This window comes from Marmota marmota, unplaced genomic scaffold (assembly GCF_001458135.2).
Source record: "Marmota marmota marmota unplaced genomic scaffold, marMar, whole genome shotgun sequence".
Lineage (NCBI taxonomy): Eukaryota > Metazoa > Chordata > Mammalia > Rodentia > Sciuridae > Marmota > Marmota marmota.
Genome location: NW_025999944.1, coordinates 4613816 through 4637201, shown reverse-complemented (window position 1 = coordinate 4637201; position 23386 = coordinate 4613816). Strand labels below are relative to the sequence as shown.

The 23386-nt window shown below is 45.1% G+C and overlaps 1 protein-coding gene across 2 annotated transcripts in view; it reads right to left on the bottom strand.

Moving 5' to 3' along the window:
- The window catches only part of Ebf2 (EBF transcription factor 2), a 185190-nt gene that overhangs the window by 39468 nt on the left and 122336 nt on the right, over window positions 1–23386 (bottom strand). For both annotated transcript variants that reach the window (XM_048801561.1, XM_048801560.1), the window contains exon 5: window positions 12641–12722. In XM_048801561.1, the coding sequence (XP_048657518.1) occupies window positions 12641–12722 (82 nt within the window). The remainder of the gene's footprint in view (window positions 1–12640; window positions 12723–23386) is intronic.

Genomic DNA, 23386 nt, shown 5'->3' with positions numbered 1-23386 from the left:
CCCACCATCCAGCTCCAAGAGTTATCAAAACATCGCTGATCTCATTTCATCTACACCACTGCCCACGCCCCACCAACTAGTCCATAAAAGATGATGATGACCACAGATTTGGATTTGCTCTTTTTTCAACAAAATTAACATGTTGTGGAATGCATGGAACTTAGCTGTAGAACTGACAGTTTACAGGACTCTCACGATATAGAATATGCCATCCCCCCACCCCACCCCCCCACCCCCCCGCTGGAAATTTACCTTATGTCCATTTGCAGTCGATCCTAACCCCACCTTTCACAAAGCAACACTTTTCTGATTTTTTTTTTTTGGCCTATGGAGTTTTACATAGTATCTTTTAACATTTTTATATTTATAATGTAATAGGATTGAGAGAATCCCTAGGACCCATGAGTTCACAAATCATGCCTCACTCCGTGGGCATGATGGAGCACATGTGAGGTTTTACATGGACGTTAGTGGGTTTCCATCATTCAACTCAACAGGTATTCGCTGGGCTTCCTACTGCACGCCAGGTATTACGACAGGCCCTGGGGAGTCAAAGAACAACTCCAAAGAACCTCAGTTGTCATTCAGAAAATTATCACCCATATAATTGCTCACCATTCGGGGACGTAGCCTGTCTCGCTCAGGGTCTGTTTTCAATTGTGTCTGTGGTAACGTGGGAGCATCTGGGAAAAGTCCTTCCAGATAGTTCCTATCTTGTGAAGGCAACCACCAAACAGAGACACCCACCCTGGGTGGCAGGCGCACCCAGGCACAAGCTCTTATCAGAGAGACCTCAGCACAGTCAAGGGAGGGATGGGACCTCACGGCCCCCGAGTTCAGGTGAACGTGGAGGTTAGAAGCCAACACCTGGGTGCGTGCTTTTTTACCCTCTGGAAATAACAGGATGAAGAGGGGGGGAAAGAGGAATTGGACCACTCTTGCAAATCGTGTGTGCAAGTGGGTCTTCAAAGGCACAGCTCTCGGTGCTGGAAAACAACTCAGAAATCCCCCAACAAGGATGAGAGGGTGCTCCCGGCCTTCACCACCACGAAGCTGTCCCAGCTCTGCCCGAGGATGATGCGGATGTAAGGAGCGCTCCTTCAGAGACCACTTTAATCCATTCCACCAGCTCCTTGTCATACCGTCCATTAATGCTCCTGCCACGAAATATGTGGGGCTCTCCCGAGCCAGCAGATTCCATCATTGTCCATTTGGGTGGAGTGAGACCTAGTTCCAAAGTGAACATTTCCCGAATGACATACCCTGGTGGTTCAGATGCACTTCATTATTTTCTATTAACAATGGAAATAAATTTTAATCTCTTGCTGGCTAGCGCCAGCCTCTCATGACAGCAAGGGAATTAACCTGAATTATTTCAGTGTCTGCAAAATTTATTACAAGATTTTAAATTACGTCCAAATGTATGTGCGTGCGTGCGTGTGTGTGTGTGTGTGTGTGTGTGTATAGATATGAGGCAAGTTCCAGTTTTTCATATTCTAAATATCTTAGGCTGAGAGGTACCTAGAAAAGCCTGCCATTAAAGTGAATTTGCAAAATGTAATGGACTTAATCCACAAACTCCACCACACGAAACCAGGCCTGCTGGGCTGCTGCTGCTTCTCCACATGGGGACGCCCACTTAAACACTGATTTTACACACATCCCCTCGACTTCTGGAAGACTGGATAACATTACGGAGGCGAAGATACATTTGGTTCAGTCGAAGCTTCGAGTTTAACTTCCTTCACCGTTTTCTGATGAACGATGACAACACTGATATTATTCTATTCGGAGAAGTTAAAATTTCTGGATGTTTTAAGGCGAAAGGAAGTGGAATGTGCATTCCAACATCATCTCACTCCCAGGCCTTCCCCTTCCCCAAGCCAACTTCTTTCCCCTAGTGAGTATTTCCTGGGTCACGAAGGCTGACCCTTTCCATCTGGAATCAATCCGTCAACCCCTGACAACTTCCTGAAACACCTCACTCCATTTCCTGTTCTCTCCCCCTTCTCGCTTTCCCCCTGGTTTGCTTCACTCTTCAAAACTGCAGGCCACAGCAGCTTAATGTTAGAGGGTCAGGCACAGTTAGACTCCAAAACACTACACAAGGACACCTTTGACCTTCAAAAATCTTTACATCTTAGCTAAACAAATCAAGGTCAACATTTCTTACCATTACCTTGTTAACTATTTGTATGCATCTTTACCAACGGTCCTGGGATCATGTAGCCATCAATGCCACTTGTTCTTCTACGATCAAAAACTGATCTGTTTTAAAAGTAGCAAATTTAGTAGGGACAAAAGGTGTCATTTGAAGGTACCTGAAGCTAAAAATCGCCAGCATCGTAGCAAACATATGGAGAGTATTCCATCCCAAAGAACTTTCCTGCCTCATCAATGCCTCCTGTCACCTCACCCTGATACCTCATCTCCTCTAAGCCTGTCACACTCTCCTGGTGCTGCCATTCTGCTGGTGTAGCCCTAAAGAATGCCAATTAGGAATACAGATGTCCATAATTTGTGAGGGATGGACCCCGGGTTTTGCTGCTAACACTAGTGACAAGTTTCATTTACTCCTCAGCCTTGATACATCTGTATTGTAGCTCCAAGCTCTCATGGCAAGTCCCCTGGACGTGCATACCAGCTCCTTGTAGCTGTTGGGCCTCCTCAACAGAAACATTTCCATTCAACACAAAAGCTACAAGCAATTCATTCACAGTGACACCTTCAAGCCAAGTTTCCAGGAGGGCGGAGCTGGAATCAACCGAAAGGGCCTGCATCTTTTTAAGTGAAAGTGGTTTTTTGCTTTTTGCCATTTCTTATTTTGTTGGACTGTGATCTCTCATCCTGGGGAGAGGCCAGCTCAGTGACCACAGACCAAGTGGAGAGTGACGGTGGAAGGTTTCGTTTTGAGTCACCCAACTATCAGGCAGTGTTTTGCAGAAAGAGAAACACAAATAAAAAACTTGTCCCTCCCCTGGAAAAATACAAGAAAGTTTTAAGGAGAATCTATGAGCACGTTAGCAGTTGGCAAAAAAGTACTCACGAAAACTGATTGGCTTTCTCAAATTCTATTTTTCTTTTCGTTACCCAAACGTTCTCCCTCGTCTCTCTAATAATTTATACAAAGCAGGAGCTGAGTTGTAAAGAGCTCTCTCCTGTCCATAAAAGGCTACTGTGGGAGTAATCCTTAGGTGGACACATCCGTGAACCTGCCTATGCGGCTAATTTTCCAACTGAGGAGCAGTTTGCTTGGTGTCAGAATGATCTCGGATGGGACGGATGGGACGGGGACTTCTCCCACCTTTGGGTTATTCTGATGTCTTGCTCTGAGTTGTCCTTGACTTGGGGAACACCACGCGGTGTGGTTGCTTTTATTTATCCTTCTCAAAGTTCGAAGTGTCTGATTTAGGGGAGTCCGAGGAATGGCCAGCTCAGGGCCTCCTCCAGCCAGCCCGTCTCAGCTCATGCCTAGGTGTTCCTACAGACTCCCGAGTCTCACGAGTCTCACAGGAGGAGGATAAAGAAGTCAGGATGAAGAATGTGTGGGATGACTAAGTGACCTGCCCTCTGAAACAGATGACACTTCCATTGTCTGGAGTCAGTGGAATGACACTAGCTAGAGACCTCCCCCTGTAGTCTGAGCTCCTGCTCTGAACCACACCAAATTCTGCCATCCATCAGAGGCAGGTTCCTGCCCCTTCAGCGAGGGCTGTCCACCCCTTAGCTCCATGTGGGGCCTCAGGAAAGCTATTCCACTTAGCATTTATGGCCCACTCGATGTCGAAGACTCTCTGATATCACACTTACGAACATGCGTACACCTAGCTAAATAAAATGGTCTCGAAAATTCCTGTTATATTGCCAAGTATGGAAAAAAATTCTTTATGACATTTTACATCTGGAAATGGAATTAAATTCATGATGTGCTTTTCCCTTATAACTGTTCAGTTGCTATATATGTTATTTCAGCTTTCCCAAGGCATAACTGTTATGTGGGATTTTATTTTCCACCTGTGGAAGGAGGAGAGACATAGAGACCATTAAAGCCACAGAGAAAATCAAGACAGACTTCTGGCTATCGTGGGCAACCTCGCTGGGAGTCCACATGGTGAGGAGAAACAGACGGTGGGGTTTTTATACACTGGCTAATCGCACAGCTGACCAGGAGAATCCAATGACACGAGTTTGTCTAAGCCTCCATTAATTCGACCTGGGCTAATCACAAACAAATTGGCTACTGCCATTGGTTTCTCCTCACCACTTTATTCTTGGCACACATCATATTTTCGAACCAGATCTAAAGCCCAGATTCTTCTTTGTTACTGGACTCTAGAGTCTCCAAAATCACCTTTAAACACCTACCCCACAAGCATGGATTTTGTCATTTAAAAAAAAAAAAAAAGGAATTCCCAGAGTTCTTAGCACTAGCTGTTGTTTCCCATTCCCCAGGGCTAAATTTCCTGTTCAGTCAAGTATCAAGTCCCAAACAGGAGAACACAAAGTTGGTCTCCATGGAGACAGGCGCGGGGCATTCTGGGATGGTTGGTACCAAGGGAGGGGGACCTGAGAAGGTGGGTAACCAGGCAGCGCGGCGTCCCCATCACTCATCAGGTATTTATGGAGTTCGCAGGCCCGGCGCTGCCTGCGGTGGAAGTTTATAGAAAACATCGCTGCTGCCTCAAGGAGTTGACTGCGGAGTTGATGGAGCAGAACAACACTAGACATAATCAGAAAATATCACGGCACGGTAATAGATCATGGAGGACTGGACCATGTGGCCATTGGATGCTCTCGGGGGCCCAAAGGTAAGAGGAAGCAACCTGAACTCAAGAGCAGCAACAGACATTTTCACGGAGGAAGCAGGAATTGAGATGGACCTTGAAGAAATGAAGAAAAAAAAAATAGAATTGAGTGCACAACTCAAGGCAATTGAGATGGTGACTCTGGAACTTCTTAAAAGAAATTCCAGTCCACATAAGTGGAGCCGTAAGCCCAAGCAAGAGCTTTCTGCTGGGATATGTTGGCAAATTTGGCTTCAGGGTCAGGAGGGAACACTAAAAGAGCTGGCTTTGTAAAATCCAGTTGGATCTGTATGGAAATAAAGCGCAGTTTTTTCAACCAGCTTTACATGTCCCTGGGGAGCCTGGTGGTCCTTCACCTGCCTCACCTCAGAGACACAATCACTCGCCACTTCTGCCCCACCTCAGTTTCTTCCATTGGACCCACTGCTTTTCCCATCTGAAATGTATGCCCGCCCGGAGGGATGTTAGAGCCAAGGGCTGTATTTTACCAGCAGAAGTTAGGGGAGCCCCGGGGGAGCCGTACAGCACAGTTGATGCAGTTCTCTGGCTCCATCATCTTTCACCAGGGAGCTCCCGAATCACCTGCCATCCATCAAAAATCAGAAGCCCCTCTGAGCAGCTGAGGAACCCATGCCCTCACACTGCAGAACCAAGAAAGCTCTGTGTTCCAGAAAGTTCTGTATCTGGTTGCACTGGCATGGGTTCAAAGGTAGGTTTTAGTGTTCTTATTTGAGTCCCCTAAAATAGTTGAGCACTTTGGCATGTTTCCACCTAACTGCAAGTCTGCGTAGCCCTTTCCCGAAAGTTACTTGGGCTGCTACCCATTTTCACGTCTCCCCCTTCTCTCCCACAAAGAACTCAAAACACATTTCCTCTGTGAGTCAATCAAAATCTGTATCCCCCTGATTCTTTTCTATACTGGAGACAGTGAAATCCAGGCATGAGGAGAAAAGGGTCATTCCATCAGAGAAATCTTGAAGGAATCCACAGCAAGCCTTCCCCCAGCTTAAAGCATCAAACAGAGTGAAAGACACTCAGACCCTCAGAGTTTTCTTCTGCCTCCAAGTAGAAAATTATCGTGTTACTTTTTTTTTTTTTTTTTTTAACTTGGACTATCTGGTTTGTTTTACCAGCAGATAATGGACTCACCTGTTGATCAGAGAGGCCACAAGTCAAGTGATTTTCATTATGTGCTTTAAAACTGCTGCTCAGTAGCACAGCAACTTTCAAATGGTGGGTGAGATCACAGAGCATCTGGGCAGCTCCCAAACCGAAAGATTTGAACTGAAGAAACCTGCAGGCAGCAGCTGGAGCTGTATTAAATTCTTAGCATTTGGAGTTCATTTAAACTCTCGTTTCCCTCTTCAGTGGGTGTGAGAGAAACATTCAACATTTTTTATTTAAGGAAAATAGATGGTGGTGCCATTAAAAAAGTTTTATATAAGAGCTGGGGGTTTAAAAAAAAAATCATAAGGGGTTGTTGGATGGATCTTGGCCCCAGGCCAAGACATGAGTAGCCGTGCCCTTTGCTCTTGTATCGTTTAGTAAAACAGACTAATGGCTAACGCCCAGCTGTGTGCACTAGGTGTCTTTGTCACAGACGTTAATTTCCCCATCCTTCTTGTGCAGCGCAGGCACCCAGTGCGGCGGAGCGCAGGCACGAGGCAGCCTGGACCGTCCAGCTACCCCGGGGCTGTCAGTCAGTCCTTATGGGGCAGACTGAGTGAGACCAGTCCCTTTCTCTCCACTACCATACATTCCTTCCCACTTCCTCCTGGGTCTGGTGGACCTACCAGGCATGTCCCCGCCCCAAGCAGCAACCCTGCCCTCTGCCCTGGGGAGTCCTCCAAGATGCCCCCCCCCAGAGGCCCTCTCTGGTGTGCATGAATCCTGGGGCCACCATCGGGCAGTAGCAATCTCTCCCCACCTGGCCCCCCAAAACGACGTCCCTATCATTAAAAATACAGGCATCCTTTCATTAAAAATGACTTGGAGGGGCTGGGGCTGTGGCTCAAGCGGTAGCGCGCTCGCCTAGCATGCGTGTGGCCCCGGGTTCGATCCTCAGCACCACATACAAATAAAGATGTCGTGTCCACCGAAAACTAAAAAATAAATATTAAAAAAAATGCCTTGGAGGTTGGACGTGTATCAAGGTCTTCAATGCCAAAATGATCTCATGCACAAGGTGGTTCTGCCCTGGGGATGGAAAACATCGCCCTCAGCCCTCTATGGTGATCATGCCTTTTACAAACTTAGCCTTTTTGAAGCCACAGGTTAAAACTTGGTACCCAAGTCTTTAGACAGTCCAGTCCCCAGAAGTGCTGAACACCTCACAAGAGCAGCCACGCTTGCTATTATGGTAATGATGCTGTCCACTAACTCCCCATCACCCACCCTTGACCACACTGCTAGGTTCCAAGAGGCTCCACACAGGTAACAGCACTGTGCTGAGGTCCACTGTCTGCAGGCAAGGTCCTGGAGGACCACCGAGAAGCCGACCTCTGCTGTGCAGATCCCTCGGGTGTTCTGGGTTCCATGTCTCTCCTCCAGGAGACGAGCCTGTGCAGGTGGGAATTTTATCTGGGTTGCTTCTGCTGTGTCTCCAGCACCTCACACAGTGCCAGGCACATGGAATGTCTTTGGCAAAACTGGGTAGCAGAATGCATAATGGAACGGCACATCTCAAGTTTTAACCTGGACACCTGCCAGCTACCTATGCAAGAGTTAGCAAGAGTGAGCCCTAAATTATTGTGTGTTTCTACTGTTTTTGTTTTTTAGAATTTGAATGTGGGAAATGATGATGTATTTGACTCCCTTTTTGGGCTTGATTTTCTCCTGGACTTTATAATGGCCACTCTCACATGGCAGTGAAATAAAGAATGGGGTTTGTTACGCCTTAACAGAGTGGTCAAAGCAGCCAGGCGGGGTGGTGCGCAATGGTAATCCCAGCAGCTTGGGAGGCCGAGGGAGGAGGATCTCAAGTTCAAGGCCAGCCTCAACAACTTAGCAAGGCCCGAAACAACTTAGCGAGACCCTGTCTCCAAATATAATATCAAAAAGGGCTGAGAATGTGGCTCAGCATTTGAGCACCCCTGGGTTCAATTCCTAACACCAAATAAATAGATAGATAGATAGATAGATAGATAGATAGATAAATCAGGGAGGTCATCTTACATTGGGCACATATTTCGCTTTCTTTCCTTCACTGAGCTGTTAATCTAGGTGTTTCTCTTCATTGTTTTATTTCAAGGAAGGCAGAAGTAATTTTCTACATGCATGTATTTGGATACATTGGGGAAAACTTGAATTGTCCCTTCCTGCTTTTCTTCCTTCCCCTCTCCTCTTAAAAATAAATAAAACATACCAATCACCTTCGAGTAGCACACAGAATTCTGGAGAGACAACCCCTGGTGGCCTGACAGCGTGACACTGGCACAGGAGAGGCCTGAGGTGAATGAGTGCTGGCACAAAGGAGCCAGTAGTGCTGCTGGAAGCCAGGAAATGCCTCACCAGGGATGTGACCGGCAGCTGTGGCCTTGGGGGAGGCTCCAGTTAGAGGGGGTTCTCAGGCAGAGGAGTGAGCACATAAGGAGGTCCTGAGAGAATGGACACCAGGGGCACGCACAAGCAGTGGACCTCTGGGAGCTTCAGAGATGGGCCTGGTGGATGGAAGAGTCTCCTGGTAAGAAGATCCCGAAAGCATCTCCCGGGCCGTGCCTTTCAAAACCTGAGCTGTGTGTCCTTAGCTAGCCGACATTCGTGACGTGCTTTAGAAGATGACTTGGCATTAAAGCCGAGGGCAGATTAGACAAGGAAGGAGGAGAGGGGCCCACCACTCTTTCTGGGGAGAGAGATGGATTTAACAGACACTTCAGAGGAGGAAGCAACGCTTTAACAATGAAACAGGGAGAAATGAATCAGGGGTAAGAATTGAGTTGTTTGAATACGTGCTCATTAGTCTTGGGAGGGAGATGCCCAGGAGAGAGGCCGAGCTGTAGATTTGCAGCTCTGAGAAGGAGGAAATCGGAGGATAGGGATGCAGGGATCAACTGGGAGCAGATGGCATTGAAAACCCAGAGTGCTTTCACCAGAATGTCAGAGTGGGCGGATCGTCACTAAGGGTCAACTTACATTAAGGACGCCCACGTGGGGTTGGATGGATTTCTTGACGTCAGGAACCCATGGAACTCTAAGAGATGTTTTAAGAGGTCTGGGAAATCACTGAAACTTTAAGCAAAACTTTCTTCAAATGCAGTTTCTCGTTGGGATAGAGATGACAGCTTTTACTAGCTTCTCAGAGGGATTTGGACCAGAAAAGGGTTAAGACCCATTGTGTTTCAGTAAGTATTTTGTTATGTCCTGTCCTACTTAGAATTTCAACTGAATTAAAGAGGATTGGTTCAGTCTCCAAAATAAGCTTGGAATGATTTTGGTCTCATCTGATTGTTTTGAGAAACCAGTCCAGATTTACCGGTGTTCCTGATGTAGAATTCATGATTTTGTTAGAATGGCCTGCGTTCCTCTTCTGTTTTGAGTAAATCATCACCAAAGAATCCTTGATATTAAACCAATGTTTGATCATGTAATAAAAGTAATGAATTGAAGTTTGTCGACATGGTTAAAAACAATTTTAATTTTCGTCATTGTGAATGAGATACATATTCCAGGAATTCCTAAAATTTACCGTCCCTTTTGATTACTCTCCCCACCACCATGAGTGCCTACTGTCTCTGGCTTTGCTTCATGTTTGTAATTTGATCCAAGTTTCTTAATTGACCGTCATAGCACATAGAAAAGCCTTCTCCATAATAGCTTTCTCCATGTAAAAGAGCTCTCTCGGAAAGATATACTCTTAATAGAATCTGAGTACAACAGAAAAATTGCCAATTCTTTTATGCATCAAAGGACACTGAAGACATGAAAAGGTGACCCATAGAATGGGAGAAAATGTCTGTAAATCACATATCTGAGAAGCACCCGATATTCCCAATATACAAAGAACTCTATAATCCAACTACAATGGGGAAAAGTAACCCGATTTAAAAGTCGGCAAAGGACTTGATAGATATTTCTCCAGACAAGGCTCACGTATGAATGGTAAGTACAGGAAAAGAGGCTCAGCACCTTTAGGCAACAGGAATAGATAGAGCCACAGTAAGACAAAAACCACTGTATACCCACAAGATGGCCAGATCTTATGAAAATCAGAAAGTAAGTGTTGTTGAGGAGTTAGGAAATTGGTACATTACTGGTGGGAATGTAAAATGGTATGGCCACTGCGAAATACAGTTTGGTAGTTCCTCAAAAAGTTAAGAGTTACCATATGATCCAGAAATTCTACTCTTCGCCGTAATCCCGAGAGAATGACAACCTATGTTCACGAACACAACTTCGGCACAAAAACCCACAGAAGCATTATTTAAAATCACCCCAGAGTGGAAACAATGCAAGGTCCATTAACTAAGTAGTGAATAAATAAAAGATGATGTATCCAGGCAATGGAATATTATCCCACCATAAAAAGAAATGGAGTATTGAATTCTCATGCATGAACCTGGAGAACTTATGCTAAGAGAGAAGCCAAGTGCAAAAGGGCACCTATTGTAGGGTTTCATCCACATGAAATTTCCAGAATAGACAAATCCATGGAGAAAAGAAACAATTAGGAAGCCCGGGATAACTTTCTGAGGTTATGAAAATGTGCTGGAATCCAATAGTGGAGACGGTGGCACGACACTGTGAATGTCCTAAAAGTCCCTGAACTTTAAGGTGGTTAAAATGGGGAATCGTATGTTGTATGAATTTGACCTCAAGGTCAAAAAGTGCCTGACAAAATTGATTTTTAGCTTCTACCTAGAAATAACGCAATCTACAAACTTTGTTTTGACAGTTCCCCCCGTATCCTTGCAGAAGTCAAATATGCTCAGATGGGACAAAAATTCCTCATCGTGTTGAGGCAGCAACATTTATTCTCAGCCAGTGAAAAACTCAGGCACGAGGAAGACCTAGCTTAGTGAAGAACTGGAGAAATGAATTTCAGGTGAGCATGCCTCAGCTTTGTGAATATGCTTCTAAAATTGGGGAGAAATAAGACATCAAGGGATTCTATTAGAAGCTCTTCCCATGTAGAAGCATCTTCTCAAACTTAAAGCCCCTTGAGAGTGGGGGTGGGGAATAGGGTAGAATAAGAACCCAAGCCGCCTCCTCCTTTTCCTCGCCCCTGTGTCTTCCAGAAATGGAGCTAAGCTTGGGTCATTAAGGCTCTTTGGGATGTTTGTAAATTTCACTCTTCCTTGGACTAAAATTATTTTACTTTTATTTGGATTAGTGAGTTTAGTGAGGTTTCTACTGGGGATGACATTCATTCCTGCTGGGTCCCCAAGAAGGCTGATTTGTAGTTCTGTGTCTTCTGGTCATACTGCAGGGGAAGACTGCATGATAAGATGGAGGGCCTTGACATTTTTAAGGGAGCCTGGCAATAATGTTAAATATTATAACCATACCCCCCCCCCAAAAATAAAAAACAACAACCATATGTCCTGGTCACAGCAAAAATGCTTGATCACCATGCAATGAAAGAATTAATAAAAGGAATTTTTTTCAAAGTTACTCTCTCTGGCTTGTGCACGCCCACCTCCCTTTTCTTCTGTGTTTCACGTTGCAGGGCTGGGGAGGGGACCCAGGCCTCCCTGCGAGGCAAGTGCACTGTCCCTGAGCTACGGCCAGCCACCCTGTTCACTCTCATGAGGCTCTGTTCCCAAGCACCTCTCTGACTGTGGCCATGCCTCAGAAGCTCTCTAAGGGACAGGTGGGACCAGACACATGACTTGTGGCATCCTGAACAAATGAACTGCTCCTTGTTCAGACTTATTACGAATTTCCAGAAGCACAGACCCAGCAGCTACCACATGTCACATGTCCATGGTCTGGTGGAGAATCTATGACAGATCCTCCCAGCTCTGCCACCTTCTTGTGGGATCAGGGGTAAGTTACCTAGCCTTCCGGAGCCACCCTGCCCTCTCCTGAAGCATGGGGCTCAGCATCACCCACATTCCTCACTTTGCTGCAAGGATTTTCCCAGGTCTTAAGCTTGCATCCCATTGTTTAGCCCAGTTCTCTTTTGCCCGTGGAGAAGGGGGTGCCATGTACCTCGCGTGGGCAAGAATGGCAGCAAAGCCATTTGGTGAATTAAATGTGGGTCCTTCGCAGTGTAAGGAAGGGGGCTGAGCAGGGCGGCCCTTGCTCCCAGCAGCAACCCGTGCTCTTTGCTTTGCTCTGTGTTTTTATTAGCTCGTCTCAGTACATCAGTGGCAAGGGTGATGAAACCGGTGGCAGATTTAACTGCCAGGCAGCTGGGTCACCGTCCCGTGGGTCTTGTTGTCATGCTGCGGTCTTAAAGTGACCACGGCTGTTTGGACTGCTGCTTTCCAACAGGCTTGGAGACAGACCACTGAATAGTTAATGGGTAGGAGAGGAAGGCAGGGGCTGTTGCTTGCAGAAAGCACAGAGAAGCAGCTTTGAAAAATCCCAAGGTGGCTGAATATCAAGAACACGGTTCCTGCTGTGGGCAGCTGTGTGTGCAAGGGGCAGCCTGAGGGCTTAAAATCAAATCTCCAGCAGCGGGTTGGTGCCTCTCCTCGTGGGGATTTGGCAATGGAGGCTGAAAACCTAAACACTACAAAACGAAGGACCCCTGCATACTAGCAGAGGAGAGTTATCATTTACAGTTACCTTTTGTATTGCTCACAGTATCAGTGAGTAATGGTTTTAGTGGGGGGGGGGGAGTAGGCAGGAGAGAGAAAACTGGATGACTTATTTAACAAGCGAGATCTTACCTGAAACCGTCTCATGTCCCTTGGGTTTCCTGCTGTTTTCAAACAATTCTGATTGCACTTGAGGAAAAATTTTAAAAAGAATCTGTGAAGAGAAAGCAATGTGTTACATTTTTCAGTAAACATTTTTTAAGGGAGACTCTATCTGCATTCTATTAGATTTGATTTGAAAAAAGGATTGTGTTTCAGGTCTGGGGAATTTCAACCAGTCCTGCCCAGAGAGGAACATGGCTGACCCTCTGCAATTTGCAAATTTGGATGTTTTCAATCCAAGCCCGGCACCCCCTTCTCCATTACTGTGGGGGATTGTTAAGTGCTTCCCAAGCTGGGCTCTGGTTTGTACAAGGGCTGGAGCTTCCACAGCACTCCTTGTGCAAAAAAAGGCTTCCAACGCAGCAGTGACCCCTGCTGTACAGAAAATCTTACTGGGGGAGGGGGTGGTAAAAATGGCAGGATGTGGCCCAGAATCCCAGGGTTCCTTATGCATTTGGCTCTCTGCTGGCACACACACCTACCAGCTCACCCTTGAAAGTGGCCTGATATTTTCAAACCGACGCATACAAAATCAGAAAATGACCTGGGAACAGCCAAAGATGAAGTTGGCTGGGCAGGTTTGCACTGGGGAGTTTATGGTTAATGACAAGTGGGACTGTCCTTTCAGACCATCGATGGATTCTCAGAAAAAAATACAAAGACATGGACTCACTGTCTGGGGTTATCATTTGTAAAATGTATTTTCGAAGCCAATATTATTTTAAATGATCTGCAAAATTTCAAAACTGGGTATCTCAGATCAGGCAACGACATCGACCAAGAAAAATGGCAAAAGTGTCCTCTGCAGCAATTCACCTGGCTCCTATTTGAAATTTTGTTTCAAAATACAGTAAGTTTTTTCATTTATTTCACTGGCAGAGTCCTTTTCCTTAAAAAAAAAAAAAAAATCCAGCTTTGCCGCACTCAAGTCCCAGGTGAGTGAGGCCTATTTCCCTTTCTGTTACTATGACAACGAAATTTTACCGCAGTCCCAAAGTCCCTCCAGAACTCTCACATCCATGCCTTGAATTAGAACTTTAAAGGAAACGATATACATTTTCCCTGGGATTTACCAACAAAAAATAAGTAGAAATCAACAATGCTTCCAAAAAATTCTATTTTCAAGCATCCATCAGTGAAACGCTCTCGTGGTGACCCTCTGCTTATTTTTATTGTTTTAACCATCACACAAAAGAATTAGAGAGCGCTCCAATTAACTGTATGTATCACTTGGAAAAAAAAGAAAGAAAGAAAGAAAACCTTGATGAGAAGATAAACAGTAAACAATGAAGGAAGGAGAAGGGGAATTGACTGTTTAGAGCCTGTTCTGAAGCTGAGGCTCTTTCACTCTTGTTTGCTAAAAACATTTGGCAACACACTCACTCCTGTCTGGATCTGGGAACAGGGCTGGGTGTCAATTGGGAAGTCACAGCTAACTATCTTTTCGTTATCTTCTAGCATCTGCTTTTCTCTTCTCCTTCCTTTAGAGGGTGTGTGGGAGGTCAGGCGTGGCTTCCCGGGCCGGAGGTGTCTGGGTCTGGATGCATCCAGAAGGATGAGGCAGAGCGGGTGCTTGGCGTGGCTTGCGCCCGCGTGTGTCAATTCACAACCTGCCACAGCTCGGGGAAGTGTGGGGAAAGGTCTGCCTGCAGTAGCCGGAGCGCTCAGCAAGGAGAGCCGCTTTGATGTAAGTAGAGATGGAGCAGAAATCAAACATGTTCTTTTTAGAAGGAGGAATATTTGCTATTTGGACACTCATCTCAGTCATTGCAGCCTCTTAACAACCTCGGAGGTGTCCTGCCGACGTGCTGAAAACTGGCCATTTCTGACTGCAAGTCTTTCCAAACAATAGCCCCCAGTCCACATCTTATCTGCCCTCCCCTCAACACCCCCGACAGCTATTTTATATCTTTCTCTTACCTAAGCCAAACTGAGTGCTTGTTCACATTTACTCCTTGATTTTCGGAAAGCTCTGCTCGGGTTGGACTGCTTAGAATGCATTCTGTGTACCACACTTCCCAGCCTCCCCCCGTCCTGCCCTGAAACGTATCTGGCGAAAACATTAATGTTCACGAAGGCATTATGACGTGAATGGTGTGGTAGGTGGGAAAGTGCAAAAGAGATAAATGTTTACATAAAATCAAATTGATTTAGGGAAACACGGAGCCTGGTGAAAGGCTTTATTCATTTTAAATTAGGACCCTTAACAGTTATTTGGATGAAAAACACCCCGTTACTCTTTCACTTGTCTGGGGGCTGAGTCTGGAACCTACACAGACCCCTGTCCAGCAAAGACCTAGCATTTGGTTCACAAAGGGGGAAGGGTGGTGGAGGGGAGGAGAGAGAGAGAGACAAGAGACAGAGGGTCTGAGAGAGGGAGATTATATAATAACATAACCTACAATGACTACTTCCAAATGGCCAGGATCAGAGATTATGGTCTGGATTTTTTTATAAGTAGATCTAAAAATTAATTAAAAGAAATTCTGGACTTACTGACACATCTGATTTTCTCCAGCCCTCTCCTCTCTCCTCTCCCAAGCACTGTGCTCAGGGTCGTGGTACCAAACCCTGTACTCTCCATACCATCTACTAGCCACAGGGTAACTTGCAAGGAACAAATGCTCTCAGAATCCCCTGGGTCTCAAGCTCTCCACAGCCAGGGTTGCCTGGAAAATATCAGCTCTCTCCACTCAGCAATGGAAAACCAAAATGAATTACAAGATTCAGACCAAATGTGCAGATTCTCACCGGGATGGGAGTTATTTCCACTTTCTCCAAACAATGGTGACAACATAAATACTACAACCACTTAGTATGCTACAGTTTGCAAGGCTTCTGATTTCATTCCTTCAGAGGGAGTCCTAACAGGGATCAGTTTATCCTTGTTTTATGGACCAGGAGGAATGACGAGATGGGGTCAAAATGTGAACTCAAACCTTCAGATTTCAATCAGGTCCCCAGGTCACTGAGGCAGTATCATATACCAAAAGGCATTCCTTCTCTCCACAAATATATATTCAAGCTTGCTAGGCTTGACCCGCCACCAGCTAATGATGTAACCAAGTTACCTCCCATCTAGGGGCCTCAGTTTCATCAACTGTGAAAAGAAAGGTTTAACTGGATTAATTCTAGGGTTCCCCCAGCATCAATATTTCATGATTGCAAAGAAAAAGGGGCAGAATCGACAGCTCTCCAGAAAGGGGTATTTGGAGGAAGAACCCACTGAAGACAAAAAGACCAAGCTGGTAGGTATGTGGTGGGTAGCAGCAAAGGGGTCCTAAAACATAGGTCAAACCCATCAAGACTGTGAAAGGGGGTGGCTGGTTGGTGGAAAATATGGTATGGGGGTGATCTCTTGGCTGGGGCTGGCAGTACCCAGAGCTTGATGGCAGGTGGCTGGGCAAGATGCACCAGATGCTCAGGATCCTTTGCTGTGCTCTGAGGCAGGGGAAGGTCCTGGGGGAAGACTGCAGCTCTGCCCCTGCTCACCACCCCATGTGGTCTGCAGCTGGAGGCCAGGGGGTCACGGAGGACAGGAAAGATGACTTGCTGAACATCGAGTGCAGCCCCTTTATCCTCAGGGAATACATTCTGAGACCCCCATGGATGCCTGAAACCCCAGACGGAACCAAACCCATGTCCCTTCCTGTAGATACGCACCCAGGATAGCGAGGAATTTGTGAATGAGGCTCAGTGAGGGATTTACAACGATATCTATAGTAAAATAAAATGATTATAACAATGGGCTGTAAGAAAGGTATCTTAAATTTATGAACTGTTTATTTCTAGAATCTTCCATTGGGTATTTTCAGATCCCAGTTGACGATGGGTAACGGAAACCTTGAAAGGGAAGCCCTGGAGGAGGGACTCTGCGCTCACCTGATTCCCACAATAACCCTAGGAAGTGTGACATGTCCTGCAGTGGGGACAACAAAGACCACAGAATTTAGGGATCTGCAGTGATCACAGACCTCATCACCTGTGTCATCAGGTGGACCCAGGATTGGAACCTGGATCTTTCTGGCAACCACCTCCACCCGACTTTCTCTGTTCCCTGCTCCAATGGCAGGGATGGTTGCCAAGCTCTGAACATATTTAAAACCCTTGAATTGTACATTTGAACAGTGGGCTTTATGGTATGTAAGTTCTGGCTCAGAAAAGCCACTAAAAATTTCTTTTTCAAAAAGTGATCTTAAAAGGTGGGAGGGGAAGTGAAGGAAAACAAATTGGGGGTGCAGGGAAATGAAGGATTCTGGCTCTTTAGAGAATAAGATCATCAAAGAGGAAAACACCAGGTCAAAGATAGTCATGAAAGGGAACTTGCTTAATATTGAAAAGCGAATTCGTTTATTTACTCATTTAATCAACACATATTAAGTGTGTTCTGCATGCCACAAGGGTTCAGGCACAAGGACAAGCTCAACCTTGTGGAACGCATGATCACACACACCGGTCAAAATGTGCTTCTGTGAGTCTGAGATGAATCTGGTGACCCTGGGTGTGGGTCTGAGTGAGATCCCAGCAGATCACGTAGTGCCCAAGAAATCTCTCCTGCTGTCCTCCAGATCTCTGCCATGACAGAGTGCTCTGCACTGTTCAAGAAACTCAGGTGGCTTAGGCTTGTCCTGCACCCATCTTACAGAGAAACTGAGTTTCAAACTAAACATACAGTTCAGGTGCAGAGTTAAGGTCCAGTGTTGGGGACACACAGACCTGGAAACTACAGGAAGCACAACTACTTAATATTCTAGGAAGACTCTGGAACTGTGACCAATGGTGTGGCTATTACGAAACCCAGCACCCTATTGCTCAGGTTTATGGAAGAGACCATCCAACTTGCCTCCAACTTGAAGCCCACAATCTAATCCCTTCTTAAATTTTTTAATACAAAAATATCTTCAGGCAAGCACAGTGGAAGGCACCAAAAAGACCAGACAGGGATGTGTATGGAAGAAATGTGAACCAGGGAGCACTGGCCACAGCTAGCAGAACACAGAGGCTCACTCCATGTAAAATAATGTGTGACACCCTTCACTTTGAAACTTAGTTCCTTATTCCCATCAAAATAAACCAACAAATAATCACTTACTTTTCCTACCCTGGAAACAACTTCTGCTATGACCGGGCCACACTTTATACAGAACCCTCACATAGTCCCCAGGCCAAGAGCGTGACGCAGTACTGGTCCTCTTTATCAGCCACATTGGTCACATAATCAGGCTGGATCTCTAAGGCTGAGCCAAGTATCCAGTTAAGTAGCCTCACAAGCCCTGTGGGTACCTAAAGGTCCGTGTCCATTGATTTGTGAGGAAGATACCTTTTATCTGGATTAGCTGCTAAACCTCCAGTTTTAGAGTGCAACAAATTAAAATACAATTGACTTTTTCTGTACTTCTGAAAAGAAGCTAGTCCTTTTCCTTAAAGCACTCTTCTACCATTTCAGTCACCAGATGGAGGGACAGGCTGGATCACAGAGTGGCATTGGAAAGGAAGGGGGCACTTGCCTTTCTTCTCTCCCAGGATCTCCCTCTAAACTTACATCCTTTGGGGGATTCGGTGAGCTCTGCTCAGGTGAGAAGCCATGCTGAATGGACACAGCCCCTGCTGGATGGACGCAGCACCCTGCTGCATTTCCCAGCCTGCCCCGCTACCTGGCTTTCTATGGTGGGAGGAACTCCCTAGGATTGGTTTCCACTTATGACCAGTGAAAAACACAACCAAATGTCCCAGCTTTAATCTAGATCTTCCCTGTGGCCTCCTCCTTGAATCTTCTAACAACAGAAGAAACACACTTTCTTTCCCCCAAAACCCCTTGTACAGAATCCATCCCAGGCAGCACTGTGTAAGGAAAAGGGCAGTAGTGAGCCCTGCCTTGGCCTGAAGAGGAGGAACCTTGAAAGATGTGCCGAAGGTCAAGGTGTCCACACAGGCTAGAAAGAACGCTGAAGCTTAAGGGTCTTGCAAAGACTCTGACTTGGGGCCCTCTGAATGGGAGACTTTGGGGTTCAAGCTCCAATGGGCTCTTGCTGCCTCCTAAAATAATTTTGCAAGAGACTGAGTGCTGGTACTGGAGATCTGCTTGGCAAGATGGCGCAGGTTGGCACAAAGTCCCAAGAAGAGAGATGTTCAAAAGTTTTCATTGACTGGCTTCCATAGGCTGAGATCAATACCTAAGGACTTGAGCATCAGTTGTGGTATCCATAGATACTGGGGATGACTATACTCATTTTTTAAATGAGTACCTACTTTATTTATTTAAATAACCCCATAAGCCATAAATATTAAATATGTGATCGGAGAGGTATAAATCTTTAATTTCATCATATAGTCCTATGAAAGAGACATATTATATAAAACTTATTCACCCAAATTACTTCAATGAAAGTCCATTTCAGATGCGAAAATTCTAAGTGTATGGAAATTTTTTAAGCAACACATTTTCTTACTTCCACCGAAACTCAACCTCCCCAGCGTCTCTTGACTAAAAGACTATGGTGATCATTATAAAAATTAGTAAAAGCCTGTATTCAACGGACTTGTATTATTTGCCATGAACAATTTCACCTGATCCCCCAACCCTGGGAGTGGGTGTGTTCCCATCCCCATTTTATGGAGGTCATCAAGGTTAGGTGACTTGCCAGGTGGTAAAGCTTGTCTGATCTTAGCAAGATGTCACTGTGGCTGCAGCCTGGCCATGCTTCCCTATAAGAAAAAGGCATGGTGCTTGGCCAGGCAGAGGTTGGTTTCGGGGGACAAGTGCCTCCCCATCTCCATGCTGACCATGCCACTTCCTTCCTCTTACCCTGGAAACAAGTGCAGAGTCCTTCTTCAGGTGGCCAAACAAAACAAGGAAACCAAATTGTCCACTGCTCCGCGTAAAGACAGCCTGCTTTCAATCAATTCCGTGACTGCTTTGGACTGGGCAGAGGACAGTCAGCAGCAAGTCATTCAGATGCTCAGAGAGCAAGACTTCCCAAGAACCCAAAGGCTCCAAAGGTGGTGCAGCCCTCTCCAAAAACCAGAAAAGATTGCCCTAGAAGATGAGAAAGAGCCAAGGCCACTGGGCCACCAGGACGCTAAAGGGGAAGAGCCAGAAATCAAATATGTAACATGAGAGGTTGAATTAAATCTTGGAAAACATTTTTTTTGAGAGTCAGGTTACCAAAACTAAAATTTGAAAGCATTACTCAAGGGACAGGAGCATCTTCTATGATGAAGATGCTTAAATAGATCAGAAAGCTAATTCCTTTGGCGGCAGATAATTTCAGTCTTATATGTGGCAGCTAACATGGAGTCCCTCTCAAGCCATTTCTTTGTGATTTTGAGGCTTTTGATATTATTATTATTATTATTATTATTATTATTATTATTTAACATTTGTTATACAAATTAGGGACCTTCCAAGGCCAGAAGTGAGAACTACTTATCCATGTAAGGTTCGGATAAATGCCTGGCACATAGTAAATTAGCATTTTCACCTGTCTCTGGACGTGCTTATGTCCTCCTTGCCTGTACTGAGCCTCTCTCTTCCACTGTATTTTAAAAACAACCCAGCTTCCAAACAAAATCATTCCACAGGGGATTGCCACAAATTCAAATCTGGTTCTTTCTGCACTAGTTATCTCTCCAATATTGATATGTACTCTAAGAAGTCTCCTAATTGTTAAGGAGAAGTGTTAAAAGGAAAACACACACACACACACACACACACACACGACATTAGTTCATTCCAACAGATTGCATGGAAAAACTCCACCACCAAAAGATAGGGGGCGTGGTCAAAGTCCTCAGTAAACTCTGGTCAGCACAAGAATTCAGAGCTGTGCATACACAATCTGCCGATTCGATTCGATTCGTAACTGGCAACAGGCCCCATGGAATCATTTCCTATCGACATTCACTCCAATGACAAGCTCCGGGAAGTGGCACTTGAGTTTGGCAATAGATCCTTCTTTCTGAACACGCTGCCTCCTAAGCAGGATCTGCTGTATTCATTTAGGCACCAGGAGGGAGTGGCTTCCCCCACTGTGTAAATCTGACTCTGTATCGATAGACTTCATTTCAGAGCCATTTTCTGATTTCTTCTGAAGTGATTGTCTCCCATAGCCCCAGCGGCAAGCAACTGACTGCAAACCACCGCTGAGCTGCACAGGCAAGGGGGCCACTTGGACTCTCAGCTTGTTTCCAATCAGTAACACACTCCAGTTTCTGAGGACCAGGGCTTCTATATCACTTTTTTTGTTTTGTTTTGGTTTTTTCTTTCTATATTCAGACACATCTTCAGTCTCCCGAATTCCATTACTTGGCACCATGAGGCTCACAGGGGGGAAAAAAATCTCTAAGGAAAACCCCTTGTTTTTGCCTTCAGATGAAAAATCTGACACCATTAATGAAAATAATAATTGAAGTCTTTGGGCCTGCATGGGAATGGGACATCACCCTAAGAGCATGCTTGTCATCGTCATTGTTCTCATAAAGTGTCTTTGGAGGGCTCTGGACAATGTGCACAGTTTCATCTTTTCCTTTTATATATATTTTTTTCAAATCCACATTCTCTCCTTCACCCTATCCCTTTCCTCTCCTTTCTCACCTAGAAAAGAAAGAATAGAGTAAAACTGAATGTGATTACAGACTTCCTTTAGAAAAAATCTTTCAGTGAGACTTCAGAAGGCAAATACAAGTCTATTTGCCTTCCTAGTACCATGACTCCTCCGGTGAAGGAGAGAAATGAAGTTATTAGCCCGCCATCAGCTTAATGGGTCCTCGCTGTCCTGGCCGGCCCTGTCCCTCCCACGCCCCTCCCCCTCCAGCTCTGCCCTCCCAGCGAAGCTCCTCTATGCTAGGCTGAGCAGTGAACACCAATTACACCAAGAGCCCTCTGCCGCTGCCTGGTCCGCTGGTTTTACTGTTTTGCCAGATGGTTGAGGCCAATGTGTAAAACTCTCTACCCTACCATTAATTCGTAACTCAGTAATAACTTTCCCACGACTCCGGGAAATTGAAATGAAGTGCAAATGTGAATATTTGGAAAGGGAATCAAGGTTGGACAGCTATTTTCCACCTGCCAGAATAGATACTGGTGATGCGAAAAGATGCCCGTTTCCCAGGGTTGGAATGTGCCTTTCCCAGAAGCAAGATTGGATGACGAAATATACAATGCTGGAGAAAGGGAGCAAAGAAGCTCAGAGTTTGGGCTCCTCGCGCCATCGCCTTCTCTCTGCAGTTTGCAGTTTATAGCTATTGCACCTATGAGTTCACTCACTAATGACCTTGAGCTCAGCATCGATGTAACATTATATTCTTATGACAGATTCATAGATTAGCAAATATGAGTGCATTCTCTTGCTAAGACAGGACACCGTCCAATGTTTGTTAGCATCATTAAACTAAAACTGACTTTTCACCTGCTCCCATACCATATGCAGCTGCAAATTTTTAAATTAAACTATGAAGCCATGCATAAATTTACATATATTACAGACTAGCCTCTCCATTTAACATGCAAATGTACTCCAATGTTTCAGAACACCTTCTGTCGCTAATTAATTTGCTGAATTATAATTAGACTAATCCTGCATAATTAATAAGCACAGATTTTTTTTTAATTTGTAAGCAGCTTGAGGAGATCATTCACTTCCTTCTATAAACTGCTAAGTAAGTGTTAAAAAAAATCTGGAAAGAACATGTGTGAAAAGGTATGTTTGATGTCGCATACAAACTCAAACTAGCGTGGAGGATACAGAAGTCAGTATTGATAAAGGTACATATTTGAAGCCAACATTCAAACAATCAAAAAAATCGCATCCAGAGGATGGGGACTAATTCTCCCTTTGTCTCCTTGTGTATAGTGTTTTATTCTTTGCCGTCTATCCGTCGGATCTTCCAAGATCACAGAGGCGGGAAAGGATTAAAGTAACCGTATGTTGTATTAGGAGAGATAATGATATTAACACTCCACTGTATATCAAAACACTCTGTGCATGCTGGGTGCTTATAAGCCCCTTTGATGGTATTTGGAATCATTTTCATTTTGGCTGCCAAAAACACCCGAGATCCATCTAGTGGAAACAATTAAGTTCCATTAGTACTGTATCCATTCGGTAATGATTACAATGAAGGGTCTCTCTTTAATGCTGGAGAGTTTAGTCTCAAACAAAAATAGGCATCTGTGCACTTGAAAATGGGAAACTGTAGAGTTTTGACAACCAAGAAGGAAGCTTAATTTTGACCCCCCAAATAAGCTGGGATCAGGAGAGCTCAGGGTGTGGGTAGAAGGCTTGTTAGAAAATTCACTGCAGGGCAGCAACGTGGACGTGGACGGACAAGGTAAGATTGACCAATCGTCAGGCAGTCGAGAGACTCCAGGGAGGTAATGTGGGAAGTGCATGGGCTGCAAGGGGAAGTTAGCAAACCTTCAGAGAGAAGAGACTGTAATTTCAGAGAAAACACAGGCAGGACTCTGTGGTCCTTCCATTTGTGAAGTCACTAACATCAACCACCAAAAGATTGGTAGGCCAGAATGATAGAGTCCCCTGAAATGTGCCTGGCTTTCTATCACTGCAATTTAGCTTTTTTATAGTGAGGTTTTAAGTCGGAATTTCTTCCATAGAATAGAAAAACTGCTTTCCCAGGGTCATTACCAAATACACCTTCCCACAACCAACCAGCTGAGATATATATATATATATATATATATATATATATATATATATA